Source organism: Thermobia domestica, chromosome 15 (genome assembly GCF_964235325.1).
Source record: "Thermobia domestica chromosome 15, izTheDome1.hap1.1, whole genome shotgun sequence".
Classification (NCBI taxonomy): domain Eukaryota; kingdom Metazoa; phylum Arthropoda; class Insecta; order Zygentoma; family Lepismatidae; genus Thermobia; species Thermobia domestica.
In genome coordinates this window covers 66,765,328-66,784,643 of record NC_137468.1, presented here as the reverse complement: position 1 = coordinate 66,784,643, position 19,316 = coordinate 66,765,328, and the positions used below count along the sequence as shown (strand labels likewise).

The window sequence follows — 19,316 nt, the reverse complement described above, 5'->3', positions numbered from 1 at the left end:
TCTTGTAAAACCATGTGGTAGTGTTTGTGAACATAGGCGGGAAGTTGTTTGTATACAACGCCACGTGGGATATTATAATATAAGGTTGTTTCCCTATACACTGCATACGAGAATAAAGAACATATTGAAGATACAGAAGTTAGAGAATGGTTGAACTAAACTGAGCATATTAAATGTGGAACAATTGCAGGAAATAATTTTGTAAACCTTTGCCTCGATTCATTGATCTCGTCCAATTTTCCGTTATTTCAACATCTTATTTCTTCTCCACAAGAAAACAGCTTGCTTATCGCACTCAGTATGGAATTGAAATTTAATTTAAAGCTTGTTAAAAAGGTTCCAACCGGTTCAAATCAGCGCATCTTGGGTAGAAATCCAATGCGGTAACCACTTATCTACGTATCCAAATCATTTACTTCATGTTGCTTTAAGAGCTGTTAGCTAATTAAAAACTCTCCATGTAAGTCAAGACCCGTATGAAGAGACCATCATTAGTTGAGCCAATTAATTTTCTTCTCAAAGTTTATGGTTTACGTAATTGTTATTGCAACTCTTATTGCTTTATTATTATTATTATTATTATTATTATTATTATTATTATTATTATTATTATTATTATTATTATTATTATTATTTATATTATAACTATCGATTCTTCCAACTTTCATTATTTCACAAAGCCAACCTATTTTACATCAGTTATATTAACGTAAATGAAAACCTGACCTGTGACATAAATACGTTTATACGTCATAAGTTATGTAACGTACTATCAACGGCGCCGCTTTCTCTGTAACTTTCGGGGAAGGACGGTATTCAGATGGATGCTTGGCTGCAGACAAGGGTCTAAGAAGGCATATATGATGATTTTAAGACAAATTGAATTCAAATTATGCCACGTTCACCTCTGGTGCTTGGGGTTCCCGGTTCAATCCCTGCTCCCGCCAAGTGAACATTATGGTGGAGAAACGCCGTGTGCGTAGTTTTTCTCGGTGTTCTCCCGTTTCCTCCCACTTTCTTCATTTCACCATTTCAATCATCTCTCATCATCACCGTCTCCTTTAGCCTAACCGGCATAACCGTGGGACAAAAACTCAAAAAATTCATTTCATTTTTCAAATTATGCCAAATATTGTATATTCATTAAAAATGCATATAACAATACATATAACAATAAAAATACATGCTCATAAAAATACACGTGGTCCCTCATGAACATTAAAGGTTCGGGCCCCATGGTCCCCAGGTTCGGCGGTCTTGCGTACTATTAACTGCGAACTCAGTTGTATCTGACTGTAAAGGAAACTGATACGTTTGAAATGGCTAGACAGAGTAACACCATATTTTGGGTAGGGTAATGAAGATAAAACCGCATCAAATACGATAGAGTACCATCATAAACTCCATCTTGAACTCCGCCATTTTGGATTCATGATCATGTGTTTTTAACAGAATGGCGGATATGCGACATAGTATTGGCTTAGCTTTTCACCCCAAACACACATATGACTTTATTTTCAAATTATCGCTAATTATTTAATTGTCATTACCTTCATAATATATGTTTATTATCTCCTTGTACATTTGTTTATCCAAAATTATAAAATACCTTTGTCTCATTTTGTATATTGAAAATGCATTCAAAACTTGAGGTACCTGGGGGCACCATTTACCATTATTAAGTTGAGGTATTTGTTCTAATAGATTACTTTAAAATGAAATGAAACGAAATCTTTATGTTTTATGTTCCAGGGTTATGCCAGCTAGGCTAAAGGAGACGGTGATGATGAGAAATAAATGAAATGATGGAATTAAAAAAGTGGGAGGAAACGGGAGAACACCGAGAAAACGCACGCATACGTTGTTTATCCATCACAAAGTTCACTTGGCGCGAAGTGGGATCGAACCAAGGACCCTATGCACCAGAGGTGAATATTCTATCACTGAGCCACCGCGACCTTGATCTGATGTGAAACCATTTCAGGGGATGATACTGAAAAACACGGGGAGTCTAAATGTAAAGAACACTCTTATATATAAAATAAGTTCTTTTTAAATCATTACTTATACTTTGCATTACGTATGCATCGTATATATATGTCAATTATTGGATTATAATTCAAAAACATTTTAGAAACAAGTTTCGTTAACAAAAAAGTGAAATTTTAGCTTACCCTCTTTGTTAATAATTTTGAACAGGGAAGCTGAAACGCATAGCGCATGAGATAAACTCCACAATGAGTTTCTGTCATTAGAAACCAGTCGCATTAAACTGTCCAACAAACAGAACGGAGACTTTCAATTTGTTCCCTTGGTTCATTAGAGTGAGTGACCTCGAAAAAAGGACGGGGGAAGGGATTAACTTTCTGTTGGTCTCCGAGCGAGGCACAGCAACACAGATTGCAGATGGTAAAATCTCGTTGTGGATTGATTATGTCAGGTGCGCATCAATGAACAAAAGCCTATTTTCTCTTTTCCAAAAGCCTCTCTTTCCTTCTTCTTTTTTCTAATCAAATTTGTTTTTACGGACCTTGAACAAAGTTATGAAATGAAGAAAAACAGCAGAAAGATTTTGAACTGATGGAATGCTTAGTGCTTTCTGTTTGCACTAAACCATTCACACTTGATTAAATCATTCACGGTGTGTGTCTTTTTAAAGAAACAGCGGACACTGTAGTAGAGTGATGAAGCGATCACCTTTGATCTGAAAGATCCCAGTCTAGATCATTGATCAGGTGAGTCTCTGATGGACATAATCGTCTTGAGAAGCTTTTCTCGGGGTCCTCCTGTTTCTTATCACATTTTTATTTTACCAAGTAGATAATCAGCATTTACATATGTTATTCACCTGTATCTTTTACCCAACTGACATAATTGTCGGATGCTTAAGTTCTGAGTTCAAAGAAAAGGAGATTCCCTTGTATGCGGAAAATTCTGAGTTCAAAGAAAAGGAGATTCCCTTGTATGTATGTTTGTAGGGCTTTTCGCAATTATATCGAACATAATTGGTTATATTTCGATGGGATTTTCAGTGATGGAATACACTGTTCCCAAGTGGAGTTTATACGTATAAATTATTTGAAAAAAGAAATGCAAATAATCTTCCAGCTTTTAAAATGGAAGACATATACTAAAATGTACCGCAACCAGATATTCACCAAAGTAAAGTGGGTTGCATACAATCAAGTCATTCATCAACTAAAAAAATGAGGAATAGTTTGTGAATTGAGCTCATCATGTTCAGCTTCGAACATAATTGTAGGGCTTTCCTCGATTATATCGAACATAATTGGTTATATTTCGATGGGATTTTAGTGATATAATAAACTATTCCCAAGTGGAGTTTATACGTATAAATTATTTGAGAAAGGAAATGCAAATAATCTTCCAGCTTTTAGAAAGGAACACATATACTAAAATATACTGCAACCAGATATTCTTCAAAGTAAAGTGGGTTGCATATAATCAAGTCATTCATCAACTAAAAATCATGAGGAATAGTTTGTGAGTTGAGCTCATCATGTTCAACTTTGAACTTAATTTTGCCAGCAAACTTACCAACAGTGTTCGGAGATGATCACCAAACGATGTCTCAAGTTTGTTTCTTCGACACTTCCATGTCCTATCCGTATTATGAATGTCTTAGTCTTTATATTTAACTGATTTTTTGCTTCCTCCTATGTGTTTGTTCCGTCACTACACCGATTTCTCGTTTCCAGTTCAATTGGCAATGCCGACAAGTATTTGACTTCCTTTATCTTTCATAATAACTTTGACCTTTCTTTACCCTTGCCGCATAGGTCTGGCGAAAGAAAATTAATATTCCACTATGTTCTAATTTTGCCCTAGCGCCCCCCCCCCCGGTCCTTATGTTTTCTATAATATATTTTATAGATTTGTTACTGAATTTTAGACATTGACAGCAGCAAAAACACATTTATAATGCAACACACCCACTCCAGTCTCTTACGCTTACTCACCTTCACTGTACAGTACTTAACTTATGATTCTAACAATTCCAACATTTTCGCTCATCCACTAACACAACTGTAAGCTATTCATTTGATTTGAGTTTAGTGACCCGTTCAGCATTGAAGCTATATGAGATGTGAACCTACAGTTTAACGTGGGATCGGAACCACAGGAGCTCTCACCAGGAATCGAACCTGGGTCTCCCACGCCAAAGGCGCGTGCGCTAACTGCTTAGCTCCGAGCGAACTCAATTATCAACTGTTAGAAGACGATAGGCAGAACTCGTTGTGACTCATAGACTGTGCGATTTGCGAAACTAGTGCCATCTCGTGTATTAAAGGCTAACTACTTTTTTAGACTACGTGATATTTTGATGCTCCACGAATATAATGAGCTATTTCATGGAAGTTTCTTACTTATAATAATACAAAAATCATTTTACAAAAATCAAAGGCGCGTGCGCTAACTGCTTAGCTCCGAGCGAACTCAATTATCAGCTGTTAGAAGACGATAGGCAGAACTCGTTGTGACTCATAGACTGTGCGATTTGCGACACTAGCGCCATCTCGTGTATTAAAGGCTAACTACTTTTTTAGACTACGTGATATTTTGATGCTCCACGAATATAATGAGCTATTTCATGGAAGTTTCTTACTTATAATAATACAAAAATCATTTTTTTAAAAATAATTATTACACATTTCTTTAGGTATGTTGCATGTTTAGTAGCGAGATTCTTTTATAGGCAGTTACTATCTTATCTTTAGTTTAGGTTTGTAACTTTACAACAAAAATGGATTTAAAAAACTTCAAAGAAAATTTTTAAAAATTTTTAAAATGAACAAATTTCAAAAATACACTAAGAAAGAGAAAACAATAAAAACGCTAAAAAGTAGACAATAATAATAATAAGAAAACGTTTAAAAGCAGAAAATAATTTACTAGAATTGTCTCCAATTTTTTAAAAAGTCGTGTTAAACCAAACATTAATTATCAATAAATTAATGATAATTTTATTATAGACATTAAAATGTTTGGCTTGCTATGACTTCAATTTTTGTATAGATAATGGTAATAAATTAATTTCGGTTTAAAATGCTTTATTATTATTATTATTATTATTATTATTATTATTATTATTATTATTATTATTATTATTAATAATAATAATAATAATAATAATAATAATAATAATAATAATAATATTGTCTGCTTTTTGGAGTTATTATTTTTGTCTTTTAGTGCATTTTTTGAAGTCGTTTCGTATATATATTTTTAACTTTTTTACTCTCCTACACTTAAAATAGCAATTTCGGTCACAAAATGCAAAGTGTATTTTGGTTTGTATTATTAATTGTTTTAATTATATCTGTAAATAACATAGACGTAATAAGCAATATTTCGAAAGCTGATTTACAGCGGTGAATATCTTATCTAGTCTATTTACAATTATAACTATGACATTTGACAGCTCCGTACAGTGAAGGTGATAGTAGACAATGAGAAGACAGACATGATATACCAAATAGGACCCAATGGGCAAAATATTGATTTCATAAGGCCATCATTGTTTATGACATTACTATAAGAATATCTGTATGTTCTATTGTTAAGACCTCAAGCAATTCTTGGAGTTATAGTGTAGATCTTACACGTATTCCTCAGGCTGATTACTTGTGAATATCATCTTGTTATTTTGTGCATCACATTTTATTTACATTAGCTAGTTTGAATGAGAAGCCAAATGTTCTGCTCCTTTAATACTGATAACATTGAGTAATAGAAAATGTATGTTGTGAAAAATCTACAAATGTTGACACATGCAATAATTTCGTGTATAATGGGATTAGATATATAAAACATAACACCTATAGCCAAATTAGTAACAAAAATACAATATTGGGAAATAAGGACGGCATAATTAGAACCAATTATATTTTAATGCATTAATTACTAGAAAATTACTAAATTTCTAAAAGACGAAAATTGACAGAATATATCAATTCATGTTAGAATGAATCTATATAATTAATAATATACATCGAAACATACAATATGCTGCAAAATTAGGCATACAAACTGTGTATGATAGCCCAAAATCTTGTGTCATAATTAGTATTCCCATATCTTAGACTTTTCAATACATTTTACGTTACAATATTTTATTTTCGCCATAAAATGATTTCCTCCGTTTATTTCAACAAATACCAAAATGATAGCCCTGGATAAATTTATAAGGTTTTTACAATTTAGTGTGATTTTTTTTTTTAAATTAGGCGAACCGATTTCTGACACTGTTTACAACGCAACTTAACAATGTAACTAACGTAACTATTTATGTGGGGGAATGCAACTGGTTGCATTCTTTTTTTTTTATCTTCTACGTAACCTGCACCCAGGGTCGGGTCCAGGATTTTCTGAGGAGGGTGCACCATAACTATCAAAATAACCAGTATCATTGAAACTCTTCAAAGTGACATGTGACAATATTCTTTACACTTGACAATGCTGATACATAGAACGAACGGGGGGGGGGGTATTATAAAGAATATCCCAAGTGATACGCAGGAAACATTGTTCTCTCTGCTTAGCTTTTCTTTCTTCCCTACTTGACAAATGTTATCATATTGGTTTGCTTTAAGAATCGTTTTCCTTCAATCTTCAGAAAATCGACTTAAACTATTACTTTTGGAAAACCCCTCTTTCTTTTAAGCCCCAAACGGAAGCATGACAGCAGAAAGTTTCGAAAAGGGTTGTTATTTTCACTGCTAGCTTCTCATTTTAGATGGTGTATATTTAAAACGAAGGGGAGGGGTGCACGTGCACTGGCGCTCCCTCCCTAAATCCGTCCTGTCTGGACCCCAAACCCAATGTTTAAGAATTATTTGGCTTTAGCATCTTATCGTTGTAAATCTCGATGTCTTGCAAGGGCTTTTTTTAATTATAAAAAAGAATGCAAGACTGTTCGAAGATGCCAAGCCTTCATTAAAATACAATTACAAGGCAGCAAGAATTTGTGTTGTTGAGTTAGATTAGAGTGTATCGTCATTTTCAGCACCAAAACTATATGAAACAAAGACCTACAGTTTAACGTGAGATCCGAATTACTTAAGCTCGCAAAGGAAATTGTAATATATTAATATATTTTTTGAGTGTTTTATATGTGTTGCAATTATTTTTAATAAAACTGACACAGTTTACAATTTAAATTATTTTACACATGAAACAATCTGTGTTATCTATGTCTAAATCTAAACATCACATATCTTTTTGGTTTCTTCTCCCTAAAATTATAAAAAAAAATATGTCTGAAAAATGCGGCAGAGTTTGTAAGAATTATTGCATAGTCCGGACATATCATGTAATTATATAAGACATCTGACAGAATGTATGACATCTGACCGTGAATCAAGTTGTTGCCATAAGGCAGAGAGAAAAAAACCTCTTTTGCAATTAGCGTTCTCACAAAATGTGCAATTGTCGGATCTTTTGTTATGAAAACACACTCTGTAAACGCATGTAAAGATTTAAAATTCTTATTATAACATTTTATAGTTTTGCCACGTGAAAAAGGCAGTGTATTTTAGGGAAGTCAGGTGGGGATCATTGAATACCCGCTTTGTCGTATCTAATGATGTCAAGCGCACTTTGATAGACCATCTTTGATAGCGAATATGTGAAATTCCTTTAAATATAGGTTACTTTGCACGATCAGAGCTCAACCATAGTTCCAGCTTTCCAATTTCCTAATCACCTAAGAACGTTGGTCAACATTTGAAATTATATGCGCACACCGTGAATAGAACCTGAGCCACTCGAAATAGGTGTGTAAGGTACTTATACGAATTTGTGCTCTCCCTCCGAAACTACGTAAGGCTACCGATATATTAATACATACAGAACGAAAACAAATATACTAATTTCTCTTACTTTGACTAAATAGAAACATCTCCTTATTTATATGACTTATACAGTTAAAATATATTTGTAATTTATTTCTCTTTACTCAGTTTGGAAGCAAAATAATATGTTATTAGGAAGAAATAAATGATCTTACTCTGCCTTAAAAGTATAAATTTACAATAATCATATTTTATGTTCATATACCTTTATTACCATCTTCAATTATTTGCAATTAAAAACGAATCATACTGTCATCTCTAAATACACACACACACACACACACGACAGAGGAGGACTTACAGGGCATGTGTAACTGACAGGATATTGTGAGGCAGATTGTAAATGGCAAGCTCATTTCTATGTGGTTGGTCAGTTCTCTCTTCCATTCACTCAATCATGCAGTTTGGGATTCAAGCACTGTTGTTGCGTACTTTCTGCTTCCAAACTCGATGCCGAATCACCAATATTTTGCTCTCAAAGTCATGAATTAAACATTCCTACATTTAGAGCTTTAACATAGTACCGGGTGAGGCATTTCAAACTGGTTTTAGAAATATCTGGAACACTACAAATGGGATTTTAATAATGTTATAACAAAAGCTGTTCGTCTCAAAAGGGGACATCCAACGATATCACACTCGACCCCTTGCCCAATCTCCCGGGGGCGGGAGGGGGTCAACTTTGAAATCTCAAATAGGGACTCCCATTTTTTATAGCATATTTCATATTCTTCGGAAAAAAATACGTGTATTGAACATTTTTTCGTTGCGTGATAGATGGTGCTGTAATCGGCAAAAAATCAAAAAGAGTTACAAACAGTTGTAAAATAATATCCCAAGAAATATACATTAGATTAGGAAAAGTAATAGTTTTGATCTCTTTCCAAATGCTATCAAAGGACACCATAATTGGTTCCCTTACCGCCATCTCTGGAGGTTAGAAAGGAAGTTACACTAAACTCTGTAATGAGAAACCGATGTTGTATATAAAGGACACTTAATTCTCAAGAACAGAACTATTACTTTGTCTACAGGTGTAATTTCTGTCATAGATGTCGCTGAAATGGACAGCAGTTGGAAGCATTTATGGTTTGTTTTATCAGTCAATTAAAATGTAGTTTTAACTTCCCTAGGAACAACAACGTGGACGTAGTAATAGTTTGTTCCCTTCGGGATGCTTTTCTAATGTGTCTCCTTTGCCTCTCACCATCAGGGTGTTAGTTTCAGGTGAGTCCGCTTGCCTATCATCATCGAGGTGTTTGTTTTAGGTCAACCGTTTGCCTCTCATCATCAGGTGTTTGTTCTAGGGAAATATCTTTGTCTCACATATCTCCCTTGTTTACTGAAACAAATGGTCGAAATGGTGCCCGTTTTCTGCAATACACACTGCAAGTGTTACACAGAGAGCGAGAGTCTAACCACGGACTTTGACGCATGAACGCAGCACGTGCTTAAGAGACGGTAATTGGAATGAATAAAAAATCTATCGTTAAAAATAGTCATCATTTCGGACATTTTCTTTATCATTTGTCAACGGTGTTTACTCGTTTTGATTTTTGACGACTACGGCGCCATCCATCAGACAACGAAAAAAATGTTCAATACAAAAGACGTATTTTTCCCGGAGAATCCGAATATGCAATAAAAAGTAGGAGTTCCTATTTAAGATTTCCAACTTCACCACTCCCGCCCCGGGGGATGGTCGAGGCGAAGAGTGTGGTATGATTGGATGTCCCCCTTCGAGGCGAACAACAGTTTTAAAGGCCTCACCCGGCATATCCACAACTGAACGTTACTTTTGTCTTGAAGCTGTGGTGGCGATACCGGCTTCAAATACCCCATTGTTAGGCCGGGGCTAAGGAGGAAGGATTTTAAGTGTCTTTTCAAGTGATTGGTTTCGTATTATGTCCATTAGGGAATCTTTGCACACCCATAATTATTATACACTTCTAATGATATAGTAAAAATTAAATCATATGATGGCAATTTTAATACTTCAGTACTCAATTGTACTGAAGAAACTGTGCATAAATATGTTGTCGGGTGTAAATATGAAAGAAAAAGATAACGAAACGTGATCAGCATTCCATCCAGTTTTAATATTAGGGATGGGCATATATCAAACGATCCCAAGAACACTTTATTTCGAGATATCCTTTCCTTATTTTATTGAACCAAGACATTAACAATCGATATATTACTTGTAGAAACCTAGGGTCAATTATCCAAAGAATTGCTTACGAATTGATTTGCTTTCGTCTTTACTTGCAAAGTTATATTTTTCTTCCTACGGAAAAGGAAAGTACAGTGAAACCTGAATAACTGGGATTGCAAATGACCACCAACTCAATCCCACTTATAGGGTAGTGTTGAAGCACAGGATACCTAGTAGACCCCCTAATAGAGGTTTGTTAGTTATCTAGTTCCCAGTTATCCAAGTTTGACTGTGCCTTATGCAAATTAGTTTTGATGGATGATTAGCTTCATACTAAAGGCTGACTACTGAAGGAAACGTGTTAGTCGAACTCTAGTATAGCACTAATCACGCGTCAGAACAACTCTACCTAAGACAACTCTGCATTTTACAAATGGTGTATTAAAAAATAAAAAAAAATACTATGTAAGGTTTTAAAGAAAAGAGATAAGTAAAATAATGTGCAACACTTTGGAACTTAAAATATTTGTACTTCACATAATGATTATTAACCTTTTGGACCTTAGTACCCTTTGAATGGATGCGATTGCCCTGAACAACCCCGGTCATCTTAATCTAATAGATTCACTTGAATGGCTCCTATATTACTCAGTCTTATAAGTCAGTGCTCAGATGAGAAGTGGAAAATATTATTATTATTATTATTATTATTATTATTATTATTATTATTATTATTATTATTATTATTATTATTATTATTAGTAGTAGTAGTAGTAGTAGTAGTAGTAGTAGTAGTAGTAATAGTAGTAGTAGTAGTAGTAGTACTAGTACTAGTAGTAGTAGTAGTAATTTGAAAATACGTAATGGCTGTGATAAGTAAAAATCATAGATCATCGAATCTCAAACGCTCCCAGAATCATCTATCGCCCTCCAGTCGCACTTTTTTTTGTTCCATTCTCCCTTTGGAAACGAGAAAACGAGAACGTCCCCTGGGTGACGTTAACGCCAACATGGGAAACCACTGCATTAAAGAATGCTTTTAAAGTAAACAATACGCAGGACTCAAAGCTAGGTGTAGTTGAAGGGATCTTAGTGGCGGTGTCTCAAAGTTGATTTAATACCTTAAAGAGTAGATTGTTTTCCAAGTACGAAAATAAATTACCAATTCAATCAATCCCGTAAATCCAATTTTCTTTATTCAATTCATCAGTTCAGATCAGATATTACATTTATTATTACATTATTAAAGTATTATAAAGTGTTGTTCAAAGTAAAAACAGAATTCGATATCTACATTTTTGCATGTTTAACGGATTTTTTACGAAGATATATAACAAAAATACTATGCAAACTGTTTTAGAACACATATACAGGGAGAACATTTGTAATGATATTGAAACTATTCAGGTAATTAGGTAAATACTGAGTACTATTTAAAGTTAGCAATGTCAGTGATGCGTCAGCATAATTGTGTACCTCTATGGTCCTTTCAAACACTTTAAGAAATATTGTGCAACTGCGGCATCTTTCCACAGCATGTATGCAAAAGAGGCGTCTCTTGATTTTTTTGTAAATAGTTTAAGTTTTTAAAATTATTGAAATAAAAAACATCTTTTGATATATTGTTGATAAATAAAAAAACAAGGCATCAATATTGTAATTGAATCTAAATTCAGCAGCCTTACGTAACTTGGGATGATAAATGGGCAATAATGAAGAAGTGAAGCATCTCTCTCGAACAAGCTTTATATTCTCTCTATGAGTTCTGAAGACAAGAAAATGTGGAGCCTTTATCTCAATGCCAGTATTGTTTAGAAAACGAGAAATTTATTGTCTCGTCTCGAAAGTAACACGAGAGTCAATACGAAAATTATCTTTCTTAAACTGAAGACAATACGAGAAATTTCTCAAGTCACGTGAGCAACATTAATTCATCTAAGTCTCTCTCTCTCAAACACCGTTTTAGCGTTACATAGTTCATAGAATAAGAACTAGAAACTGGCAAAAGTGACTCTTCCAAAATAATAAAGAGCATTTATCAACGTTTTAAAAGATATGCAAGTCATAACAAATATGGTTTGAATATTGTCACACACTGCCTGGAATTCTTCTGACGCGAAGGGATTCTGAAGACTAATTACGAAAACGCCAGGCGTAAATTGTGAACACCAATATGCTAATTGAGACAAGACGAGAAAACTTTTCGAAAACATAGAGGAGACGAGAAAGAATTTCGTAAGAGTTGAAACGCGACGAGAAAAGGTTTTCGAGAACCTAGAAGAAATGAAAAAGAATTATGTGAAAGTTAAAAAAGACGAGAAAACTTTTCGAGAACATAGAAGAGATGAGAAAGGATTTTTGAGTGTTGGGACGCGACTAGAAAAGCTTTTTCGAGAACCTAGAGAAGACGAGAGATAATTTTGTGAGAGTTAAAAAAAACACGAGAAAACTTTTGAGAATATAAAAGAGACGAGAAAGGATTTTGGGAGCGTTGGAACGAGACTAGAAAAGCTTTTTTGAGAACCTAGAGAAGACGAGAGATAATTTTGTGAGAGTTAAAAAAACACGAGAAAACTTTTCGAGAATATAGAGAGGAGAAAGGATTTTGGGAGTGTTAGAACGAGACTAGAAAAGCTTTTTCCAGAACCTAGAGAAGACGAGAGATAATTTTGTGAGAGTTAAAAAAACACGAGAAAACTTTTCGAGAACATAGAAGAGACGAGAAAGGATTTTGGGAGTGTTGGAACGAGAACTAGAAAAGCTTTTTCGAGAACCTAGAGAAGACGAGAGATAATTTTGTGAGAGTTAAAAAACACGAGAAAACTTTTCGAGAATATAGAGACGAGAAAGGGTTTTGGGAGCGTTGGAACGAGACTAGAAAAGCTTTTTCGAGAACCTAGAGAAGACGAGAGATAATTTTGTGAGAGTTAAAAAAACACGAGAAAACTTTTCGAGAACATAGAAGAGACGAGAAAGGATTTTGGGAGTGTTAGAACGAGAACTAGAAAAGCTTTTTCGAGAACCTAGAGAAGACGAGAGATAATTTTGTGAGAGTTGAAAAACACGAGAAAACTTTTCGAGAATATAGAAGAGACGAGAAAGGATTTTGGGAGCGTTGGAACGAGACTAGAAAAGCTTTGTCGAGAACCTAGAGAAGAGAGAGATAATTTTGTGAGAGTTAAAAACACGAGAAAACTTTTCGAGAATATAGAAGAGACGAGAAAGGATTTTGGGAGTGTTGGAACGAGACTAGAAAAGCTTTTTCGAAAACCTAGAGAAGAGAGAGATAATTTTGTGAGAGTTATAAAACACAAGAAAACTTTTCGAGAATATAGAAGAGACGAGAAAGGATTTTGGGAGCGTTGGAACGAGACTAGAAAAGCTTTTTCGAGAACCTAGAGAAGAGAGTTAAAAAACACGAGAAAACTTTTCGAGAATATAGAAGAGACGAGAAAGATTTTGGGAGTGTTGGAACGAGAACTAGAAAAGCTTTTTCGAGAACCTAGAGGAAACGAGAAAGAATTTTGTGAGAGTTGGAACGAGACGAGATTTCTATCAAAATTTACGATTTTGATTTCTTGGTTTGAGTTTCGAGTCCCGTTAAGCAGCGATGCTATATGAGACAAGACTGCGAGCAACACCGCACTCCATGTACAACTTTTGAGGCTTCATGATCTATCCTGAAAATTGGAGCTACATTTATTTAATTGAATGTTCATAAATATAATTGTAGTAGACAAGTCAAGATGAAGTCATATCCGTAAAAATTGATGATTTATAACTACAAATTACTCGAAGAAAACTTACCGAATATACAAATTATTGTATAAAACAATTAAGACATCGGGTAACTTTTATTTCTAAGTTTAAAGAGAGAGAAAACGTTTTCGCCAATGTGATTTTAGTTTCGCGCTGCCTCTTAATAACGTTTCATAAATATTATTAACTGCTTTGTAAATAGAATTGCGATTTAGCTATCGACAAAATAGGTTCAAAATTAACACAAACTGTTACCTTTAAATAAAGCTTTTCAGTTGCAAACAAATCATATGTGTTTGACTGTAATGATCGTAAAAGGTACTTTTGAAGTGACCTTTCCTTTACAAAGAGATATTTGTACTATTGTGTTTAAAAAACAAGAGAGAGTAATGTGGTTATTGTAGGCAGTTGGTTTTAACAATTATGTTCCTAATAACTAACAATGAAGCTAATAAAAGTACTTAATAACAAATCAAATAACAAATTAAAATGAAAAATACCACAAAACCACCTCCCTTTATTCCTCTTCTTCCCTTTTCTCTCTATATATCTGTTCGCATATCTTTGTGATTAAATATAGAGAGGAAGAGAGAGAGAGAGAGAGAGAGAGAGAGAGATAACACTGTATGTATACGATAATAAATCAATGTAATACGTTTTGTTTATTTGTGCTACTTTCATGTTGATTCTCTAAAACATGTAGTGATTTTGTTAAATGCAATATAAGTATACCAATGGTAAGAGCATATGTGTGTCACTTTAAGACAGTGGTTCTCAACCTAATTTCTATCATGACCTCTAGTTTTCACATCCTCTTGCCAGCAACCTCCTTATAATTTCTGATTTGTAATAAGCTTGTGTGGGACTTTTAATATAGGCCTACGTCTTGCGGAGACCTTACGAAATCCATCTATTTCTATAATAGTAGAATCCATTTCTTGTATATAGTGGATACAGTAACTTTTCTAAAATCGAATGGATTAAAACCAAATTCGATCAGTTCATTCATATTATAAATATCAAATCAGATCCGTCATACTGTTGCAAAATGGAGGCCGTTTGAAAATTTTAAAACTTCATAACTCCCTCAATTTTGGGTCATATGATAAAAATATAAAACGATTTCTAATTTTGATTAAAAGAACTTGGACAGTTGTTAAAAAAAAGTTATTGAGTATTTTAAATGACTTGATAATGCGCGTCACGAAGATTGAACCGAACATTGCCACACTGGTGAAATCACACCATACTCAAGTATCTCATTAGCTTTCAATTTTAATTGTATTTCAATATGCAGGTTTTGTTGCATTTGTATTTTCCTTGTATTCCAGTATACAGTTATCATTAGTTTCATATCGTATGTCTTTAATTTAAATTGATTTGTTAAACAACTCTGCATTTGTTGAAAATGTTTAGTAGACTTATTTCTTGTTGTTCTTAACAGTATGTATAAAAATAAAAAAAATATGCGTATCAGGACAAAATTTAAAATAATATTTAAAAATATTTTCTGGTATTAGATTCTAATTATATTTATCTCTTCCGCTTAACTTCGCGACTCCTATGAAACCCTCTCCCGACCCGTCCTAGGGGTTGCGACTTCCAGGTTCCGAAACCCTGGTCTAAGGAATATGTGTGTCATCCTTAGGAGAGTTCAAACATACAAATAATGATAAAATCTGCTAGTTAACAACGTGCAGATTGTTTTTACATATATAACAAACAAACAAATAAATAAATAATAGGTCTAGGTTTAAGTAGAATAAAATTTATCTATTATTATTGGTGATAAAGGATACACGTTTTAGTGCTATAGTTTGTCCTCGATTTTATCGAAAATTACACATGATAATTTACGCTTAACCAGGGAACGGTAGAGTGTTGATTTGTGACATTTTGTTATTATTATTATTATTATTATTATTATTATTATTATTATTATTAGTAGTAGTAGTAGTAGTAGTAGTAGTAGTAGTAGTAGTAGCAGTAGTAGTGGTAGTAGTAGTAGTATTAATATTATTTTAGCAAATAAAATTATAATGTGTTTTTATAAAACCATTTCTTATTACAAGTTGTATCTATTTTTATTATCAAAGTTTTTATCAAATAAATTTTTATTATCCCACAAATAATAAACTACACTTAGGTAATTATCATTATCACGTAAAAATTAAGTTTTTATTATTATCACACAAATATTCATTTTAAAAAATATTTACATAATTAGAGCGGGTTTTTCAATACATGCTCTTCATATGTTCAATAAGACACTGTTCTACCTTATGTCTCATCATTGTCTTGATGTCACCCATTACACTTCCAGCAGATGCCGACAGAGTCTTTCCTACAGAATAACACTTCAAAGGTATCGTACAGTTGTTTTTCTTTCTTTTTTCTTTTCTTTTCTTTTTCTTTTTCTTTTTCTTTTGGAAACGACAGTTGAACCTATTCCTTGTTGTTACCTATGATCTCGGAGAAATCACTCACACTGTCGGTCGAAAGGTGGGCGTGGGAATCACAAATTATGCATAGTAGAGGTTTGCACGGGATCGGGCCGATTTCGCGGGCTTAAGCTCGGCCCGGCCTGCGGGCTAGCCTCGGGTCTACAAAGCATATATCCCTTCTGGCCCGGGCCGTAAATGTTTAAATATACAACCATATTTTTCAGCCTAACCTTGTAATTATGCTGCACAATAATATTTATTGGACTGCTCTTCCTGGAGAACTTTTAAAGCACAACTGAAGAATTAAACCTCTAATTGCTGTAAATAAAAATCCAAATTTGCGTTAATTATTAAATTTGTATAATTCGGGCTTATTTCGGGCTCATTTTATTGTCTCACGAGTTTGGGCCTAAAGACTAAAAAATACAGTATTTCGGACTCGGTTCGGGTCTCACATTATAAATCCACGGGCTAGGTCGAGCTCGGGCTAAAAATTCCGGCCCGTGCAGACCTCTAATTCATAGTTATATACATTACGGAAGTGCTACTCCAACTGAAGAGAATGGAAACTTGACTGTACGTAGAATCCCACACACTAGACACATCAAGAGACAGCTAGATTGCGCCTCAGGCCTGTGACCATACGAGGGCAACTTTCAAACGGAAACATAAACAAGCGTGATCGCTACGCTTACTTGCCGACCGTTTCCGGGTTAAACTTGTTGTTTTCAAATTCCACTCTGTATGATCTATCAATTGGTATGTGTCGTCTTAGGACGACATTGCACTTTGAAAAAAAAAATTAAGAGTTGAAAGTTCAACAGTTAGTCATAATTTTTGACCTATATCCTATTAACCCTCTGTCACCCAGCTATTTTGGTGAAAGTTAATATTTGATACTGTATTAATAAGCTATTGCTTTTCTTTTTTCTAATAGTGCTCGTTCTTTTTATTTTTCCAGGTACTGGGCTGTAACCGATATAGATTACATCCACCGAAGAAATCCCCGAAGAATTGGACTAATGATTTTCATAGTGTGGTCAGTTGCCTTATTCGTCTCGGTAGCACCAATGTTTGGATGGAAGGACCCCAAGTGGGAAGAACGTGTGTCTGTGAATATGACGTGTTTAGTTAGTCAAGACGTTAGTTATCAAATATTTGCAACAATGTCCTCCTTCTACGTACCTTTAGCATTCATATTATTTTTGTATTGGAGAATATTCCAGACTGCACGGAAGCGAATCCGAAGGAGGATTGGTACTAACCCTAAGAATGTGACAAATAGACCTCCACCAACCGTTTCCGAGACTACAGCTTTCACCACAGTGTCCTCAACAAATACAAGCCCCGAAAAGACTTCTTTTGCCAACGGCTTAACTCCCGATCCTCCGACGATGGACTGTGGAAGTAGTGTCATTCCAACGCATTCACAGCAAATGATGGGACACACATCACATCACCCGAAGAGAAAATCCAAAGACGCCGCTGATTCTAAAAGAGAACGGAAAGCGGCCAAGACTTTAGCCATTATCACTGGTGTCTTTGTCATTTGTTGGTTGCCATTTTTCGTCATGGCTCTTCTTTTACCGCATTACAGCGAGAACTATTTCAGTCCGTACATGATCGCATTCTTTCTTTGGTTAGGTTATTTTAATAGTACTTTAAATCCAATCATCTATACCATATTTAGTCCAGAATTCAGGCATGCTTTTAAAAGAATATTGTGCGGGAAACGAAGTATTAAGAGACGAAACAGACGTTTAGGTGTCAGGTATATGCAATGAGAGCAAACAGTTACTTTCTACCAGGAATGTTCAATATAAGCATTTCTACACAGAATATTGCTGACAAATTTAGGAATCAAAATATTTTACATGTATTTAATACTCCAATGAATGCCTGAAAGGTACGGTAGCTTAAAGCACCCCTAAGCTTGCCGCCTACATGTTCATAGTATTTGAATGCATTTCTTGAGCACCCCTAAGCTTGCCACCTACATGTTCATAGTATTTGAATGCATTTCTTCAGTAAAACCTAAATCTTCCATATCAGGGAACTTAGCAAATAAAATTTATATTTAGCTTCCACTTAGAACAAAATATTTAGTAAGTACTCGGATTATTATTCTACTTGCTGAGTCGTGGAATAATAATTTGTTTTAAAACTTACTTTCTAAGTTCATAATCGTTCCATACTTTTATCTTACATAATGAAGAAATGACAAGCATTTTCTTCTTTATCTTCTGTTGCTTAAAATGGGTTCGGACCAAATTCCAAGTTCTCTTTACATGTTACATGGTATAGATTGAGAATAATGCCTCTTTATATAACTAATAATAACGAAACAAATAACGTTCAAAATTAAACGAACAATGAACCAAATATTAGCACATGCATGACGTTACAAGATTGATATGGGTACACAAGATTGTGGATAATTACAATACTTTACAATACAGTCATTACAATACTTTTGACGGGAATTTCAGTATAGCATCAGGAATATCAAAATGTTCTTCCCAGTAAAACTGAATTATGATGAATTGTAAAATTATCAATAGAAAAGTATTGAAAAATATCAATGTTTGGAACATGGAGAATTTAACTTTATATTAATCTTACGGGTATTGTAGGTAATATGTTAACAATGTCATTTTATACTATATATGCTGTTGAATGAAGATTCCCAAAACAATAAATTAAGGGAAAAGCAATGACAGGATAATATGAATGGCCAAAATGGATCAAATTTCTCTACTTACACTAGACAGAAGGCATTTTGAAATAGTTAGTTTTCTTGTTTCCCTCTTCTTTTAAAAACATATTCCCTCTGAAATTTGTCTTCGAGATATCTTTGGTGTAGGAGAGTCAGTTTCAATTCCCGATGTGAGCTGTTGTAGTTAGGTTTCCACACTTCTATAGATTAATTTTTCATATAACCTTACTGGTGAAAGGGATGATAAATTCTAAAACCAACCAACTTATCCTCTGAAATAATTTGTTGGAAACTCATGAATAAATTTAATGATAAAAAACAGTGTGTGGCAACGTGCATCAACATATCAACATTTGTATCCCCTTCCC

The 19,316-nt window shown here is 34.2% G+C and overlaps 1 protein-coding gene across 1 annotated transcript in view; it reads left to right on the top strand.

Moving 5' to 3' along the window:
* LOC145671055 (5-hydroxytryptamine receptor-like) overlaps nt 1–18,016 on the top strand; it is a 69,716-nt gene extending 51,700 nt beyond the window's left edge. Inside the window, exon 2 of the mRNA XM_081739743.1 lies at nt 17,194–18,016. Coding sequence (XP_081595869.1) covers nt 17,194–18,016 — 823 coding nt within the window. The remainder of the gene's footprint in view (nt 1–17,193) is intronic.
* Nucleotides 18,017–19,316: the final 1,300 nt, after the last annotated feature.